Here is a 17,554-nt window from a genome sequence, read left to right as displayed (position 1 = left end):
TAATTGACTGCAAACTTTTACAAAAAATTACAAGTCCGGTATCTGAAAAAAGAATTAACTTTAATTTTTTTTAAATTAATGTCTTTACACTTTGGAGATCTATAGGCAATCCATCCCCAAAAAAAACCCAGACCAACTTGTACAGTTTAGTCAGTTACCAGTGCTGATTTAAAGAGTAGGTTGCTGTAATAATCACAACTACATCAGTAACCAGTCCACTCATTTGGTTTGCCATTCGTTAGAAACCATCTTCCGTTGCTTCCTATGATCTTACTGTCTGTTGAATTTATTTTGTACATCAGATAGGATGGAGTGGGCCTCAACAGCCTGTGCTGCTCCCAGTGAGCTTCTTGCTGCAGAGTTTAGTAGAGCAGAAGGAAAGCCTTTGCTAGTGTTTGTTTACTGGCTCCACCTCACCCTGAGGATGGTCCCATTGCTTCCACTTCTTGATCACTCTTTGTTGTTCTGAAGTAGCTTCAATACATGGTTTTCAATTGCTTGTTGAACTAAAATACAAAATAAGAAAATAATGTTTTTTCAAAAATCATGGATAAGAACACTTAGCCAGTGATGTGCTAAGCCATTGAGAGTATTCAAGACAATAAATGGGGCAGCATGGTGGCACAGTGGTTAGCACCGCTGCCTCATAGTGCCAAGGACCTGGGTTCAATTCCAGCCTCGGGCAACTGTCTGTGTGGAGTTTGCACATTTTCCCCATGTCTGTGTGGGTTTCCTCCGGGTGCTCCGGTTTCCTCCCGCAATCCAAAGATGTGCAGGTTAAGTGAATAGGCTAAGCTAAATTGCCCATATTTTTAAATTACATTAGTCAGGGGTAAATGTAGGGGAATGGGTCTGGGTGGATTACTCTTCAGAGGGTCGGTGTGGACTTGTTGGGCCGAAAGGCCTGTTTCCACACTGTAGGGAATCTAATCTAATATATTTATGAAAATTAAAAGGGGCAGTATGTTGGCTCAGTGGTTAGCACTGTTGTCTCACAGCACCAGGGACCTGGGTTCGAATCCTGCTTCAGGCGACTATCGGTGTGGAATTTGCACATTCTCCCCGTGTCTGCATGGGTTTCCTCCGGGTGCTCCGGTTTCCACACAAAGTCCAAAAAAATGTGCAGATTAGGTGGATTGACCTTGCTAAATAATTGCCCCAGGGATGTGCAGGTTAGATGGACTAGCTATGGTAAAAGCCCCAAGCGAGTTTATAGGGGTGAGTCTTTTTCCACGTATGGAGTCAGCTATTACGAGGGGGCATAGCTTTAAATTAAGGGGTGGTAGGTATAGGACAGATGTTAGGGGTAGATTCTTTACTCAGCGAGTCTTGAGTTCATGGAATGCCCTGCCAGTAGCAGTGGTGGACTCTCCCTCTTTATGGGCATTTAAACGGGCATTGGATAGGCATATGGAGGATAGTGGGCTAGTGGAGGTTAGGTGGGCTTGGATCGGCGCAACATCGAGGGCCAAAGGGCCTGTACTGCACTGTATTTTTCTATGTTCTATGTCTGAGTGGGATGGTCTTTGGAACGTCACTGTAGACTCGATGATCTGAATGGCTTCTTTCTCGACTGTCGGTATTCTAGAAGAGGTGGCATAGGAGAAGAAAATGAAGTTGAGGTGGATGACCAGCCATGATCTTATTAGAATGGTCAAACAAGTTCAAGGGGTTAAACTGCATACTCCTATTTCCTATGTTCTTATGCTTTCCCTTTCCCCTGTCCTTCCTTCCTTTCTTAGAGAATTGACAATAGGAACAGATGTAGACCATTCAGTCCCTACTGCAGTCTTTAGCCATTCATTTAGATCAAGTCTGATTTGTTTCTTAACTCCATGAGTTACCATTTTGGGTACCTTTGCTGAACAAAAACCCATCATCCTCAGTTTTGACATTTTCCAACTGACCTCCTGCCACTAGAGAGCTCTGGCCAAACTGGCAACAGATGCTCAAGCTGGACACCAGGCCCAGTGTTACCCTCCAGGTGATTCTCACAAGTGACCATTGTAACTGACCAATGTGTAAATCTTGGCATTTGATGTCAGTTATTCAATCGTATCATCTCATTTTAGTTTAATGTGCTCTCAGCACATATATGTCCCTTCAAAACAGGACTGCAAGCAACTGGTAGAATTCCTGGCTGATCCCTTATCAACTGAGACCCTTGATGGGGCATCCCGGCTGAGGGGAAAGTTAAGAAACCCTCATTTCAAACCATCTCAAACATAGCTGTCACTGCTGGACAATGCAGGCCTTATATGTAGAACGTGGCCTTCCAGTGTGATGGGGAAGAAAATTTGAGGAGGGGGCAGGTGAAGGTGAGGAAAAACAATGTCAATGAGTGAAGACTTGCCTTTTTTAAAACCCAGGGCCACAGCCAGATCCATCGGACTGTAACCAGAGTCTGCCTCCATTGTTAAATCTGCACCTTTGGCTGTTGAGGGAAAAACAAATCAAATGTCAAACTCAACATCTAAATAAATGTGCACTTTTGGTATAAGGCCCTGTAGGAGTCAGACTTTTCAGTCTACCTGGAATGAACACAGAAAATTAAGATTATGAAGGGAATTGTCATATTGATTTCTTTGCTGAAGGATTTATATTCCAGGAACTTTCAGGTATTTTCCTGATAATTTTTTTTAAACAAACATAGTTGTTCATGTTCCTACAGTTTATCTTCTGTTGTTTCCAGCAATAGCCCACAGATTAATTTTTAACTCTGAAGATATCAGGGCATCCTGGAACCACTTTCCCAAACAGTCTCTCCCTCTTCCTCCCAAGTTTCTCTGCCCCCACTGTTACTTTCCCTGACCATTTATGGCGGAATAGTCAAGTACCTTAGACTGACTCTGGTAGTGTGTATTACCAATGTCACTCAATTAGTAATGCAAAGGCCCAGGCTGATATTCTGGGGCCTGGAATTCGAATCTCACTACAGAGTCCTGGTGGAATTTAAATTCAAGATCAGCAACAGGCTGGGACTTTTCTCTTTGGAGTGTAGGAGGTTGAGGGATGACCTTAGAGATTTATAAAATCATGAGCATATAAGATGAATAACAAAGTTTTCCATAGGATGGGGGAGTTCAAAACTAGGGGGTGTATTTGTACGGTGAGAGGAGAAAGCCATGATGAAGCACAGTTCAGATTCCCAGCCTCCAGGTAAGGCCCAGGGTGGACTCCCTGCTCCCTCCCTGTAATGCTGAATTTTTATCTTTATTTTATTTTTCTAATTTATACCTGAAACTTTGTAAACAGGTTTTTTTTTACCTAAGATGGTGCCAGAAATGGTGACTTTGTACACTTTTCACTGTACTTCTGTATCTGAGTACATGTGACAATAAACCTAATTCTAAGATTTAAAAATTTGGGGCAATTTTTTCACACAGGGTGGAAATAAAGTGCCAGAGGAAGTGTTGGATGCAAGTACAGCTGCAACATTTAAAAGACATTTGGACAGGTACATGAATAGAAAGGGTTTACAGAGATAAGGGCCAAATGCAGGGTAAGTAGAACTAATTCGGTTTAGGAAACTTGGACCGAACTGTGTATTTCCATGTGTTCACTCTATCCTCAATTAGTTCACCTTTAGAGAAGGAAATCTTGGATCTTTACCCAGTCTGCCCTACATGTGATTCCAGATCTAAGTCCCTGGAAGACGCTGAATTATCCCTTGAAATGGCCTAGCAAGCCATTCAGTTGAAGGGAATTTGGAGAGAGCCAATAGACGTTGATCTTTCTGACATCCCATGAAAGAATAAACCAACTAACTGCTATTATCCTTGGTATCATTTTACTTAAAAGTCCACGAGTGTGGTGCCCAGAATTGTATACCAGCTGAGGCCTCAGTGGGAGAGCATGGAAAGATTTTGTATGACTTCCTTCTTATATCAAATACCCCTTTTTTACAATGTCAGATATCCAGTATGCTTTCTTAACAGGCCTATCTTGTCCTGCCAACTTCAAAGATTCCTTAGAATGCATTCCAATTCCCTGTGTCCCTGCCCCATCAAAATGGTACAATTTAGATTATATTGTCTCTCCATGTCTTTCTCGCAAACTAATTCCCACCCCAGGACTTGAATGTGAAAATCAAGGTCGACACTCCAGTGCAGCAGTAGGGGAGCTCTGCACTTTCGGAGGTGACGCCATTCAGGTGAGACATTAAACCCAGGCCCCCTCTGCTATTTGGGTGAATATAAAGGTTCCCATGGCACTATTTGATGTTCATATTGGTTGCAACCACTTTTGAAGTACAATTTCCATCTTTCTGCAACCATTCTATACTTGGTAAGATTCCACAAACAACAACAATGTGAGTGATGATTTAATCTGTCTTTTTATTAGTGATGTTTCCTGAAAGAGGATATGACCGGGATACTGAAAAACTCCTCTGAAAAGCATTTGAGCGAAGCATTCCCACCACCTATTTCACACACATGCACATTCCTTCTGCCTTACCTATTCTGACTTACCCAATAGAGCTTCCACACACCTCACATGATTTCCATGCACTGCATACAGCAACGGAGTTCCTCCATTCTGGGGAAAGCAGATAATTAAGTTATGAGAGACTCAATATAAGGGGTTCTATTGGAGACATACAACTATCCCCTTAACACGGTGTCCCAATTATGGTCCAATGGCCTATCGTAGTGGGTGAATGAACAACAAGAGAACAAAAAATAGAAAAATATGTTGATGGGATTGGATGAAGAGGAGTGGAAAATAGTGAACTAGAGCATAAACATGGACCAAATGACTTGTTTCTGTCCTGGAAGTATGATGTGCTATTTCTAAATGTATCTGACATGTATACTTCTGATTTTCGCTCTCACTTTTCTGTGTAGCCAAGCATTCAGTTCACTAATTAGTATAGACTGATTCAAACAGTTTTAACAACATGGGGCGTAGCCAAAGGGGACTATCAATTACTATTATGACAATTTTTACGTGTATAACCCATAGGGTTCACAACACTTATCGGACTGTTGTTTAAAGATGGAATCCCACAGCAACATACTTCCCTCGTACGTCCCACAGAAATCGCAACATAAAAGCCAAAGGCTTAAACATCAGGCAGTCTAGCTCAGGTATAACCTCACCCAGTCATAAATGTTGACATCCACGCCATGATCAAGGAGTAGCTGGACAATGTCGCTGTATCCCTGAATGCTAGCCAGAGACAGCGTGCTCTCCCGCTCCTTTGCCAGAGTGTGTGGGTCAGCACCCTGTAACAACAGCAAGTGCAGCTCATGTCAAAGTTTTAAGTAAGACCTCTCCCCCCCAGGACATTCTGTTTAATTCATATGGATTGGTTATACATTGAGATTCTAATGTTTCTGTCTTTGATGTACAGTTCCATTGAGCAGTATCTGGTTACTCACTCCACTGGATAATCTCACTATGTCACCTGAGTTGGTTATTTGACTTAGTACGCCAGCGTCAAACCTGATCCTGTCCCACAAATTGCTCAGGTATTCTGTCCAATAGAGCACACTGAGTTGTTTATTATTAAATACAAAAACAGAAAGTGCTGGAGAAATACTGACAGCATCTGTAGAGAGTTAGATACAGAGTTAACATTTCAAGTCCAATGACCTTCATCAGTTCTGTTCTGACAAAGGATCATTGGATTCGAAATGTTAACCCTGTTTCTCTCTATCTACTGATGCTGCCAGACCTGCTGAGCTTTTCCAGCACTTTCTTGTTTTTCTTTCAGATTTCCAGCAGCCATATTCTTTGTTTTATTTTAATGTTTATTATTAACAGTAGTGGATCAGTATGCTTGCTTGCACAGTAACACTAAGGTCAATTGCATCATTTTTTTTAATCCATTCGGGGATGTAGGCATCACTGGCTGGACCAGCATTCATTACACATTCCTATTGTCCCAGAGAAGATGGTGCTAGACTACTTTTCTGGATCACCGCAAACTTGAGGCATAGAGACACAGAGCTGCTAGGGAGGGTGTTCCAGGTTTTAACCCAGTGAAAGTAAAAGATCATTGGTATATCTCCAGGTAAGGTGGTGAGTGACTTGGAAGCAAACTTGCAGATGGTGGTGTTCCCATGCATCTGTTGCTCTTATCCTTCTAGATAATAGAGGACATAGGTCAGAAGGTACTGTCAAAGAAGCATTAGTGAGTTATTACATCTACTGCCACTATGGCTGTTGAGCAAACTTAGAGTCTTCTCAGTGTGACTGGTTTAGTGGTACACTGTGCACAGCTATTTAGCAATGTTAGCAGAACCAACAATAGGCAACTTAATTCTAATCAATTGGCAGCTCAACAGATGGAGGCAACAAACAGAGGGGGATGCCAGCCTCAGATGTTGATCTTTGGATCCAACAGCAACGAGCTTGATGGGTTTGCTTTCAAGAGAGAGAGCTCAATCCGCTCTTACTCCTGACCTGGAACTACTTAATACTGACAGCGCCCTGCAATGGAAAATTTCCTTCAATAACAACAAAGTTGAACTTATATAGTGCTTTCAATATTGTGAAAGGTCCCAAGTTACTTTGCAGAAGTACTGCAAAACAAAATTTTGACATGAGTCACATAAGGAAATTTTTAGGGGAGAACTTTAAGGAGTTTCTTGAAGGAGGCAGAGGGAATTAGGAAGTGTATTCCAGGGTTTAGGACCTTGGAAGTTAATAAAACAGACCATAGTAGAACATTTGGACAGGTACATGAATAGGAAGAGTTCAGAGGGATATGAGCTAAATGTTGGCAAATAGGACTAGATTAACTTAGGATATCTGAACAGCATGGATGAGCTCCGTGCTGTACATCTCTATGACTCTATGACTGAAAGACCTGTTTCTGTGCTGTATGACTCTAATTAAAATCAGGGATACTCAAGTGAATGAAATTGGACAAGGGAAACAATTTCAGAGGGTTGGGGGGGGTAAGGAGGAGAATTGCAGAGTTGCAAAAAGTGTTTTGGTTGGTGGGGCAAGAGACTATGGAAGGACTTAAAAATAAGGATAACCATTTTAAAATTGCGCAACAAAAATGGAAATTGCTGGAAAAGCTCAGCAGGTTTGTGAGTATCTGTGGAGAGAAATCAGAGTTAACATTTCAGGTCCAGTGACCCTTCCTCAGAACTGTTTTGAGGAAAGGTCACTAAATCCGAAACATTAACTGTGATTTCTCTTCACAAATGCTGCCAGACCTGCTGAGGTTTTCCAGCAATTTCTGTTTTTTTCTGGTTTACAACGTATGCAGTTCTTTCAGTTTTTATTTTAAAGGTGTGGTCTTCCTTATCCAAGAGACAATTCTTCACTATCTCAAATTAATGAGCCCAGAATTTCACAAAGTTCTTTTCAGTCGCCATGGCATTGTAATCATCCATATCGCCTCAATGCCTTTTACACAAACAATGCAGTGAAATAATGGACAATGTTCTCTCGGTCTTACCATCTGGAGCAAAAATTTCACAACAGCCATTTCCCCGAATGCTGCTGCCCACATGAGTGGTGTGAAGCCTCGTTCATCTGCAACATTGAGCAATGAGCTCCCTGTAAAATGGAACAGACTGGATGACTGACTTTGTTACAGCATTTCACAGGAAGACAGAAAACAGGTCTCAGCCATTCGGCCCATCGAAATTGCCCATGCCATCATTACTATCATTTCAGGTGATGTCTCTCATGAGCAGCAATTATGATTGCAGTCTCAGACAATTACAAGTAAGTTTTTTTTAATGCATTACATGTGGGCATTACTGATTGCTATCTGTTTGCAGTCACATGTAGACCAGACCAGGTAAGGACAGTAATTTCTCTCCCTAAAGGACATTAGTGAACCAGATGGATTTTTACCAAAAGTTGACAAGAGTTTCATGATCATCATTAAATTCTTAATTCCATACTTTTATTGAATTCAAAGGCCACCATCTATCATGGTAGGATTTGAACCCAGGTCCCCAGAACATAATCTGGGTTTGTGGATTAATAGTCTCGCGATAATACTACAAGACCATCAGCTCCCTAAATGCAGACTGAGTGAGACAGAATAAGGGAGAAAATGTGGAAATACAGATATTTTCTAATCAACCTGTTCAGAGATGGACTTGAACCCAGGAATCTTCGTCCAGAGGTAGAGACACTACCACTGCATCACTAGTATATTGAAGAGAGGAAACACATTATTGTTACCAGAAGTAATGAGGCACTCCAGTGAACTATACGCGTTTACAAAATGGTTTCAGTCAATTTGTTCAGGTTTGTCATAACACACATTTACAGCAGGAGGGACTTGAACCCCAACCTCCTGGATCAGAGGTAGGGACACTATGACTGCAGCACATTAGAAAATAGAAAATATACTTTCTCTCTTATCAACCTGTTCAAAAATATTATTGCACACGTCTGGAGCAGAAAGGACCTGAACCCAGGTTTCCTGGCTCAGAGGTAGGGACATTACCACTGCCATACAGGAGCCCATAAGAAAGGGTGTACATTTTTGTTTTAAATTCATTCAATACTGTTTACTACAACTAACAAGAAAGATCAATTCATAGCAAAATTCTCAAGAGAGGAATTCTAACATATCCACAAAGACGTAACAGTAGGAATAGGCCATTAAGCTCCTGTGACTGTTGTGCTATATAATTAGATCATGGTTGATTTGAATCTCAAATTCAAATACACCTTGTTGCCCTTGTTTCTGACAAATCAGAGCATAAAATGGGTCATGCATTCCTTGGAGTCTAATACCTTTCAATTAAAACATGGCGAGCCAACTTTCCCATTTTATTTAGTGTTCAAAATTTACCATTTTCAGTCTAAGATATTTTCAATGACTGAGCAACCACAGTTCTCTGAAGTACAGAATACCAATGATAAGCAGTTATCAGAGTGAAGCAATTTCTCTTCAAATGGCCTAACCTGTTATCCAGAAATTGTGAATTGGAACTCCAAAGAAAAAGACCCTCTCACCTATAAGATGGGAAATAAGCGGCAGTCTTACCAATGATGTCCAAATCCCAGGAGTGAATGACAGTGAGAATAGAATTTGCTCTGAGCCCACACAAGCTTAAAGAATTTGCAATAACACAGCTCAATTTCCATTGCTCACCTTGTTGAAGATTTGACATTAGTTGGGCCAGGTCTCCCTGAGCAGCTAGCTGATGAATCGATAGCGCTGGAAGGAGAGCAAGAAAAACATTTGTCATGCTGAGTGCAAAATGGCAAGTTGTTTCCAAATTGTGTAAATGGATCTGAAGTGTTCTACTTTGGAATTTTCTTCTCTCCGATTGAGGTTTGAATCCAGGCTGCACACGTCTCTGATCCCTCAGATCTCAGTGGGTAACCTCCCTGAGTCAGAGGTTTGAGAATTCAAATTCCATTCCCAAGGCTTGAGCACAAGACTAGATTGGCACATCATAGAGTCATACAGCACGGAAACAGACTCTTCGGTCCAACCAGTCCATGCCGACCATAATCCCAAACTAAACCAGTCCCGTTTGCCTGAATTTGTCCCATATCCCTCTTAAACCTTTCCTATTCATGTACCTGTTCAAATATCAGTGTAGTACTGAGGGATTGTCGCACTGTTGATATTTTGATTAAGATGTTTAATAAGAACATGGGATTTATGAACAACAGGGCGGCACAGTGGCTTAGTGGTTAGCACTGCTCCTTCACAGTGCCAGAGACCCAGGTTCGATTCCAGCCTCGGGCGACTGTCTGTGTGGAGTTTGCACATTCTCCCCGTGTCTGCATGGGTTTCCTCCGGGTGCTCCGGTTTCCTCCCACTGTCCAAAGATGTGCAGGTTAGGTGAATTGGCCATGCTAAATTGCCTGTAGTGTTAGGTGCATTAGTCAGGGGTGAGTGTAGGGGAGTGGGTCTGGGTGGGTTTCTCTTCGGAGGGTCAGTGTGGACTTGTTGGGCCGAAGGGCCTGTTTCCACTCTGGAGGGAATCTAATTTGACCATTCAAGCCTGTTCGACCAATCGATAAGATCATGGCTGATCTGGTTGTGCTATCAATTACATTTTCTTGTCTATCAAAGTCCTATCCAACTCTCCTAGATTTATTGATTCTAGTGATAGAAATTAAATACCTAGTAGTTTAAGGTACTAAAATAAACAGACATTGGGTATTGATTAGTAAATTGTACTTGGTAGAGCTACTCTTGTAGCACGGATGTAGTGTCCCTACCTCTAAGCCAGGTCACCCAGGTTCAAGTCCCTCCTGTTCCAGAGATGTGCAATATCATCTCTGAGCAGGTAGATCAGAAAATATCTCCTTGGTAAGGCCAGATGGCTCTTTTGACATAGCTATGGTGTCCTTACGTCTAAGCCAGCATCAATGGCCTAGCATCCAGGGAAGAGAATTCCACATTTAACTGGGATCCTACCTGCTCTGTCAGGCGGATGTAACAAGTCTCATGAGAACATTTCAAAGAAGAGTAGGAGGATTATCTCTACTGTCCTAAATAACATCTATCGCTCAACCAACTTTGAGACATAAAAGATATCTCGGGTCAAGAGTGTGGTGCTGGAAAAGCACAGCAGGTCAGGCAGCATCCGAGGAGCAGGAGAATTGGCGCTTCAGGCAAGGGCCCTTCATCAGGAAAGTCTCCTGCTCCTCGGATGCTGCCTGACCTGCTGTGCTTTTCCAGCACCACACTCTCGCCTCTGATCTCCAGCATCTGCAGTCTTCATTTTTTCCCATAAAGGATAATTAGTCATTATTGCATTGCTATTTACAAAAGCTTGCTGTGTATAAATTGGCTGCCATTCTTTGTACATTAGATCAGCGATTTTACTTCCAAATGAATAGTGTAAACCAGGGTACTCACTGTCCAGGTTTGCTGGGAGCGATGAGATCTCGTTCCCTCGCTGTCTGTTTGTGAGTGTTGTGGCATACTTGTACGCAGTGCTGGATTTCTCTGGAAGCAAAAGTGGTACTGGTTCTGGGGAAAGAGAAACAAAGAACAGTACAGCACTGGAACAGGCCCTTCAGCCCATTATGTCTGCCTCGACTGTGATGCTATTCCAAACAAATCCCAGCTCTGCACATGGTACATAACGCTCTCATCCCTCCCTGTTCATGTGTCTGTCTGAATGCCTCTTAAACATTGCTATTGTATCTGCTTTTGCCACCTCCCCTGGCATTGTTCCACACACCTGATCTGTGTAAAAAATCCTTTCCTTGCACATCTCCTTTAAACTTGCCCCTTTCACCTTAAACCTATGTCCCCTAGTATGTGACATTTCCACCCTGGGAAAAAGACTCCAACAGTCCACCCTATCCAGGCTCTCATAACTTCATATATTTCTATCAGGTCGCCCTTCAGCCTCCGAAACGCCAGCAAAAACAATCCAGGTTTGTCCACCCTCTTCTTATAGGTAATACACTCCAATTCAAGCAACATCTTGGTTAACCTTTTATTGCACCCATTCCAAAACATCCACATCCTATAGTGTGGTGACCAGAACTGCACACAACGAGCCATAACATTTTGTACCACAGGCATGTTGTTACATAAGAAATGGGAGCAGAAGTAGATTGTACAGACCCTCACCGTTAAGTAGGATCACAGCTGATCTCCCTGAACCCCAGCTCCCTGCTCAACCCAGAACCCCATCAGGATTTCCTGAGGTTCCAAATATCTATCAAGCTCCATCTCAAATATACTTGATGACTAAGCACCTGCTGTCCTTAGAGTAGAAAATACCCAACATTCTCAACCCTCTGAAGATATTTCTCCGCAACTCAGCCCCAAATGGCTGTTTCCTTGTCACTGGACTCGGATCACTCTGGGGAGGCAATGGTCTAGTGGTATTATTGCCCGACCATGAAGCCAGAGAGTGAAGAAACATCCTAGGGTTCAAATCTGGCAAATGGTGGAATTTAAATTCAATTTAAAAATATGATGACCATGAAACTATTATTGATTGTCAGGAAAAACCCAACTGGTTCACTAATGCCCTTTGGGAAGGGCAATTGTTGTCCTTACAGCATCTGACCAACATGTGACTCCAGATCCACTTCAATGTGATTAACTCTTAACTGCCTTCTGGGTAATTAGGGATGGACATTAAATGTTGGTCTAGCCAAAGATGCCCACATCCCATGAGTTAATTTAAAAAAACTCTTATTTCTCCTCTCCAGCCGGAGTAATAATGTCAGCATCTATCCTGTCAAGATTTGTAATAATTTTATATTTTTCAATGAAATTGTCTCTCATTCTTCTGAAGTCCATAGAACATACACTTAAAACAAAGAACTGAAGATCTGAAACAAAAGCAAAAATTGCTGTTCTAAAGAAGGGTCACTGGACTCAAAATGTTAACTCTGTTGTCTCTCCACAGATGCTGCCATTCCTGCTGAGTTTTTCCAGCAATTTCTGTTCCAGGAAACATATGCCTAGCCTATTAACAGGTCAATCGATGTTTTGGGAGGAACCATTCATCAGGAATTCTGATTCCTGATGAAGGAGTCCTGCCCGAAACGTCGATTTTCCTGCTCCTTGGATGCTGCCTGACCTGCTGTGCTTTTTAGCAACACACTCTAATCTTGATTCTAATCTCCAGCATCTGCAGTCCTCACTTTCGCCTGTTAACAGGGCAGTCCACTCATGCCAGGAATCCCTTCCCTCTTCCTGGAGGAGGAAGGGAATGGGATTAGCATCCTGCTGGCATCTGCCCTCACCTTGTGCCAGGTGATGAGAGGGCAAAGATATACGTTTATTTACAAACCAGGCAAGTGTAAAATGATGAAAGCCTTTTTTCACACAGCAAGCAGCCCATCCATGTACTTTATAAAGGTTCCTGCCTCATCCACCCTCCCAGGTAGTGCATTCCAGACCGCCACCACACCCCTCCCCCCCCCCACCCAAGTGAAAAAATCCTCAAATCCCCTCTAAACCTTATATCTTTAACATCATAACGATCATTAGAGGTTTACTTCAGCCCTCATTGGACCAACTAGTCATAAGGCAATATTTATACTTTATACAAAATTCCTCTGACCCCTCTTCATCTCATCCCATCAGCATAAACCTCTTTTCTTGCTTACATAATTATCCAGCTTCACCTTAATCACATCTTTACTCCTAATACTAACAACTTCCACATTTTAAAGATCCTCCTGAATTCCCTCTTGAATTTATTTATAGCCCCCCCCCCCTCAGTTTTGATGTTGCAAATACCTTTCCTACTTCCACCCCCCAATCAGATCATTCCTTAGCTTTCATTTTTCTCAGGGAATGAGCTATAGACTGTTAAAATAATTAAAACCTCTCCATTCTGATATTCCAGACATGAACAGCCCCACTTCCTCTCATCATTTCACAGAGCTCCTTCCTCTGACTCCAAGGGTGGCTTGGTGACTCCCTAAATAAGCTTCTGTTTTCATCATGGGGACTTTGCTCGTGACTTACCATTGTCTAGTGTAGAGGCCACTTCAAGGTCAGGTGTCATTTGATCCTTCTTCTGCTCTTGAGTGCTTTCAACTTTGAGTGTTATAACTTGTTGCAACTGGTCATTAATCTGCAGAGTTGCACACTTTATCTGGACAATGTTGCTTGGTGTAGCCTCTACTGCTGGTTCCTTCTTGCCAGTCTTGTGTGAAAAAGAGTTGCAGTTATGATCTCCGTTATTGCACGGCAGTGTTTCATGGTGTAAGTCTTCCCTGTCGTTGCCTTCCACAATTCTTATGGTTCCACCCTCACCCTGGTGTCCATTCTGTTCCTTTTTATCCATTTTGCTGTGTTTTGCTCTGATACACAAAACAAAGAAGCACGAAACAAGAACATTCAGCCACACATTGTCATGTCCATTGGTGGGTTTCAGTGTTCAGCAAGCAAGTATTCCAGCCCCTCCCTATTGCCCCTGACACACCAACCATTGCTTTGAGAGTAATTGTTAGCTTCGCACTTCCATTTCAGGCATGACCCAAGTGAGGTTGCAGATATCTTCTTCATACATCCACTGTGTCTCAGTGGGTACCATAGTTGCCTCAACATTGTGCTCTAGAGGTGTAAGAAGACTCATAATTATGGAGTTAGATGTGGTTCTTAGGGCTAATGGGATCAAAGGGAATAGAGAGAAAGTGGGAGCAGGGGACCGAGTTGGATGAACAGCCATGATCATATTGAATGTCAGAGCAGGCTGAATGGCCTACTTCTCCTATTTTCCATATCACATCTTACACAACCTCAGAATGTCTCAAAGTGGATTCCAGCCAATGAAGTGCCAGCTTCTTCTTAAGCAATCACTGCAGACTGAGGATGACTTTCATGCATTCCAGAGTTGGAGGTCCTGAAGTGACTGAACAGTCCAATAGTGAATCCACAGGTGGGACAGGAGAATCTGAACAGATAGATGGGTGGGATGCTCAGATGTTCACACACACCTTTTGCTGTTCCAAGGTGTAATCACTGTGGCAATGTGGGAACTTGAAAGCATAGTAGACTTGAGCACAAACTCTATTCTAAACCTCCCAGTGCAGTACTGGGATAGTGCTAATCAGATAAGGCATTGAACAAAGGGCACAGTCTGCCCCATCAGGTGGATATGAAAGATCTCATGGCACTGTTTTGAAGAATAATAACGTCCTGCCCAATACTGCTTTCCCATCCCAGAAAGCAGGTTATCCAGTCAGTATCACATTGCTGTGTGTGGGGAGCTTGCTGTGTGCAAATTGACTGCTGTGTTTCCCGCAACAGTGTCTGTGTTTCAAATGGAGCAGTACTGAGTGTTAAACACTTTGGAATATCCTGAGCTTGTGAAATGCACTATATAAATGCAAATTGTTCTTTAACAGCACACAGAGTGTCGTCATGATTTCTTGTAGCAATGTGCAGCTCAATTGCCTGAATAATAGTCCCTTAAAAGTTTACTAAGTATCCTTGTTGTTTTATTTTACTCCACCCCAAGCAGATCCAGCACATTGCCATCCTTTATGTGGTAGCCAAGCAATTCCTCATTTCTAAATTCAATTGGCAGTTCTAACATTTGTCTGTGTAGTTACTAGATAGCTAGTCGGTTGTCTATTTGTATAAACTGTATACTAGTCCCTTACCCACATACGTTCCTGGAATGGCCAAGTTCTGGATACAATTTTCTGCAGCTCTTGAAATCATTCTCGGAGGTTATGAACCAAACTTTGAAGCATACGCATTGATGTGCACAATAATACGCACACAGATGCTCATGCATCATTAATTGTTGATCTGATTGTGTAATGGCAGCATGGTGATGTGAACGCTAAACTGGTCCCAACACAGGCTATGCTTGTGCATTACACTTATGAATGTCATTGCCTGATCCAAGGTAAGGAGGTAAAAGAACCAAACTATTGAATAGAAAAAAATTGCACAACTGATCCTAGAAAGTCCTTCCACGCAAGACTCAAGGGAAAACAAGCACTGCCTTTTGTCCTAGCAAAAAGGAAACTGCAGCATGAGTTGGTGGGAACTTGTATAGGAAGTTTCAGCCATTATGAAATGGGCTTTTGCAATAGATTGAGAGGCCTCTCTTACACTCCCTTAGAACCTAGTCACATCTCACCACATTAAAAGGTGATATTGCCCTTGGAAGGAGTGCAATATAAGTTTACATAAATAATAACCGGACTTCAGGGGTTATTACAAGGAGTAATTACACAAATTAGGCCTATTTTCTCTAGAATTCAAAGATTAAGGGATGATCTGATTGAAGTTTTCAAGCTATTAACAGGAAAACTCAGGGTAGATAAAGATAAGCTACTTCCACTGGTTGGGGATTCTAGAACTGGGGGGGCATAGTCAGAGAATTAGGGCCAGAGGGTTCAGGAGAGATGATAGGAAGCATTTTTATACTTATAGTGGTAGAGGTTTGGAACGGTCTTCCACAAACAGTCATTAATGGTGAGATGACGAATACCAAGAATGTTCACCTGGACATTAGAAAAGCACTAACATTTCAGAAGGGTAGGGAGGTTATGGGGATGAAGGAGATTAGAAATAGGCCAGAGAGATTTTAACACCTGAACCAGGGAGCTTTTTTTTCTACTGGAGGCTTTTCTTAAGGCTGAGAAACTTCAAGATAATTTCAAAACGTCTTTCAAAACTGCTTTGTCATCCATCTTTTGACACTTTGACAAAGCTATCAGGCCTGTGCTTGTTTTTCAAAGCACAATACCCATTACTTTCTTAGTAAATAGATGCAGACTGGGAATCTCAACAGTGATGCAATATAAATCTTTAACATTGATAACTGTGTTGTAACAGTTCTCAAGATGCAAACTAGTTTGGCAACGACAGAAACTCAAAATGCATCTCTGAATTCTACAACTGCTATATATCTCAATACAGTATTCCAAATATATTTAACCTTCTACAAATGCAAAATACTGCGGATGCTAAAAATCCGGAACACAAAAATGCTGGAGAAACTCAGCAGGTCTGGCAGTAATTGTGGAGAGTGAGTTCACGTTTCAATTTGATATGGGTTTTACTCAAAACTCCCACCAGACCTGAAACGTTCATTCTGTTGTTTTCTCTGCACAGAATTCTGCCAGATCTGCTGAGTTTCTCCAACATTCTGTTTACATTCAAGCTTCTAGCCAATTAAAGCGTCTCTAAAAATATATATATATATATATATTTAAAATGCATACACAATACCTTGTAATATAAAGAATCTTTGCAGCCTACAAACTGTACAAGATATAAAGCAATGCCTGAACAAATTTCTCACGTACTGCAATCGACACTTCCTACTAAAAGTGAAAGTAGCTAGAAACATCCCACAATGCAATTGAGCAGATTTTAATTTGTGTGTTTTATCGCAAAATCATTAATACGATGTCAGATAATGTAATCCTTCTACAAAGACCTGACACCTCTGTACACTTGTACACCGCACAAGCCTATTTTCCACTTTTCCCTCATGCTAACGCCAGACATGAGTGTCAGTAGAAGAGGCCAATTGCACAACGCTTTTATACTGCAGCCTATATAAACCAAGCAGAGGTGGGATTTTAAATAGAGCTACGTTGAATGGTAAATGAGGACTTTATCTGAAATAAAACCCTATTTCCTAACTGAAACCACCGTTAGCTATTTTAAAGGGAAGTATTTATGGTATGCAAACGTGCTGTGAAATGCTTTATATGAATATATATTATTTGCTGCAACAAATGTGTTTTTTGCAAGCAATCCCAAGGACCTGTCAATCAGACACGACCAAAGCCAAATTTGGGGGGGACATCTGGTACCAAGCACTTGTTTCATCATTACAAAATCTTTCATAGTCTATATTGGATGTTTATGCGCTTTATATTGTTATATATTTATTTCGTATCTTTAACATGGATGCGTGTCTCATTTAACTTCGTTATTAGTAATTATTTGCGCGCCTGCCTCCCTCAGCCTTTAGATAATGGTAGCGCTGCGGGTGGGCCCAGGATGAGGCGGGGCGTCCTGACGGGCAGACGTGGGAGCCAACCGAAGGTCGCTGCTGGGGGAAACTGCATTCCAATTGGGTGCCGTGAGTGGGGAGGGTGGGATGTGTGGGTAACGCGGGAAGCGACGGGACTTTGTGAATGTAACTGG

General features: G+C 42.0%; 1 protein-coding gene across 3 annotated transcripts; it reads right to left on the bottom strand.

Annotated features, from left to right (window-relative positions):
- Positions 1–39: 39 nt before the first annotated feature.
- On the bottom strand, positions 40–16,832 carry rfxank (regulatory factor X-associated ankyrin-containing protein). 3 transcript variants are annotated; one of them, XM_043721441.2, is made up of 9 exons: positions 16,625–16,742; positions 13,397–13,734; positions 10,811–10,924; positions 9,083–9,148; positions 7,421–7,521; positions 5,103–5,228; positions 4,473–4,539; positions 2,354–2,434; positions 40–506 (listed from the first exon to the last, which is right to left on the bottom strand). In XM_043721441.2, exons 2-9 carry the CDS (start codon positions 13,716–13,718, stop codon positions 451–453), a joined length of 933 nt encoding a protein of 310 aa, XP_043577376.1. In that variant the 5' UTR covers positions 13,719–13,734; positions 16,625–16,742; the 3' UTR covers positions 40–450. The 3 variants fall into 3 exon arrangements, with proteins under 3 accessions (XP_043577376.1, XP_087832079.1, XP_087832080.1); XM_087975953.1 differs by lacking the exon at positions 40–506 and having other exon boundaries at positions 523–2,434; XM_087975954.1 differs by lacking the exons at positions 40–506; positions 13,397–13,734 and having other exon boundaries at positions 523–2,434; positions 16,625–16,832.
- Positions 16,833–17,554: the final 722 nt, after the last annotated feature.

This window comes from Chiloscyllium plagiosum, unplaced genomic scaffold, assembly GCF_037043375.1.
Source record: "Chiloscyllium plagiosum isolate Xiang-an unplaced genomic scaffold, Cpla_swu_hap1 HiC_scaffold_28, whole genome shotgun sequence".
Classification (NCBI taxonomy): Eukaryota; Metazoa; Chordata; class Chondrichthyes; order Orectolobiformes; family Hemiscylliidae; genus Chiloscyllium; species Chiloscyllium plagiosum.
This window is presented reverse-complemented; position numbering and strand designations above follow the sequence as displayed.

What these genes read in the sequence shown, in the direction of transcription:
- rfxank (XM_087975953.1), bottom strand. Translation starts at nt 13,718, where the DNA reads ATGGATAAAAAGGAACAGAATGGACACCAGGGTGAGGGTGGAACCATA. An exon ending in AATGTCAAATCTTCAACAAG is followed by an intron (nt 7,522 to 9,082) that starts GTGAGCAATGGA and finishes TCCATTTTACAG; the next exon opens with GGAGCTCATTGCTCAATGTT. An exon ending in GTGTGTGGAAGCTCTATTGG is followed by an intron (nt 2,435 to 4,472) that starts GTAAGTCAGAAT and finishes TTCCCTCAACAG; the next exon opens with CCAAAGGTGCAGATTTAACA.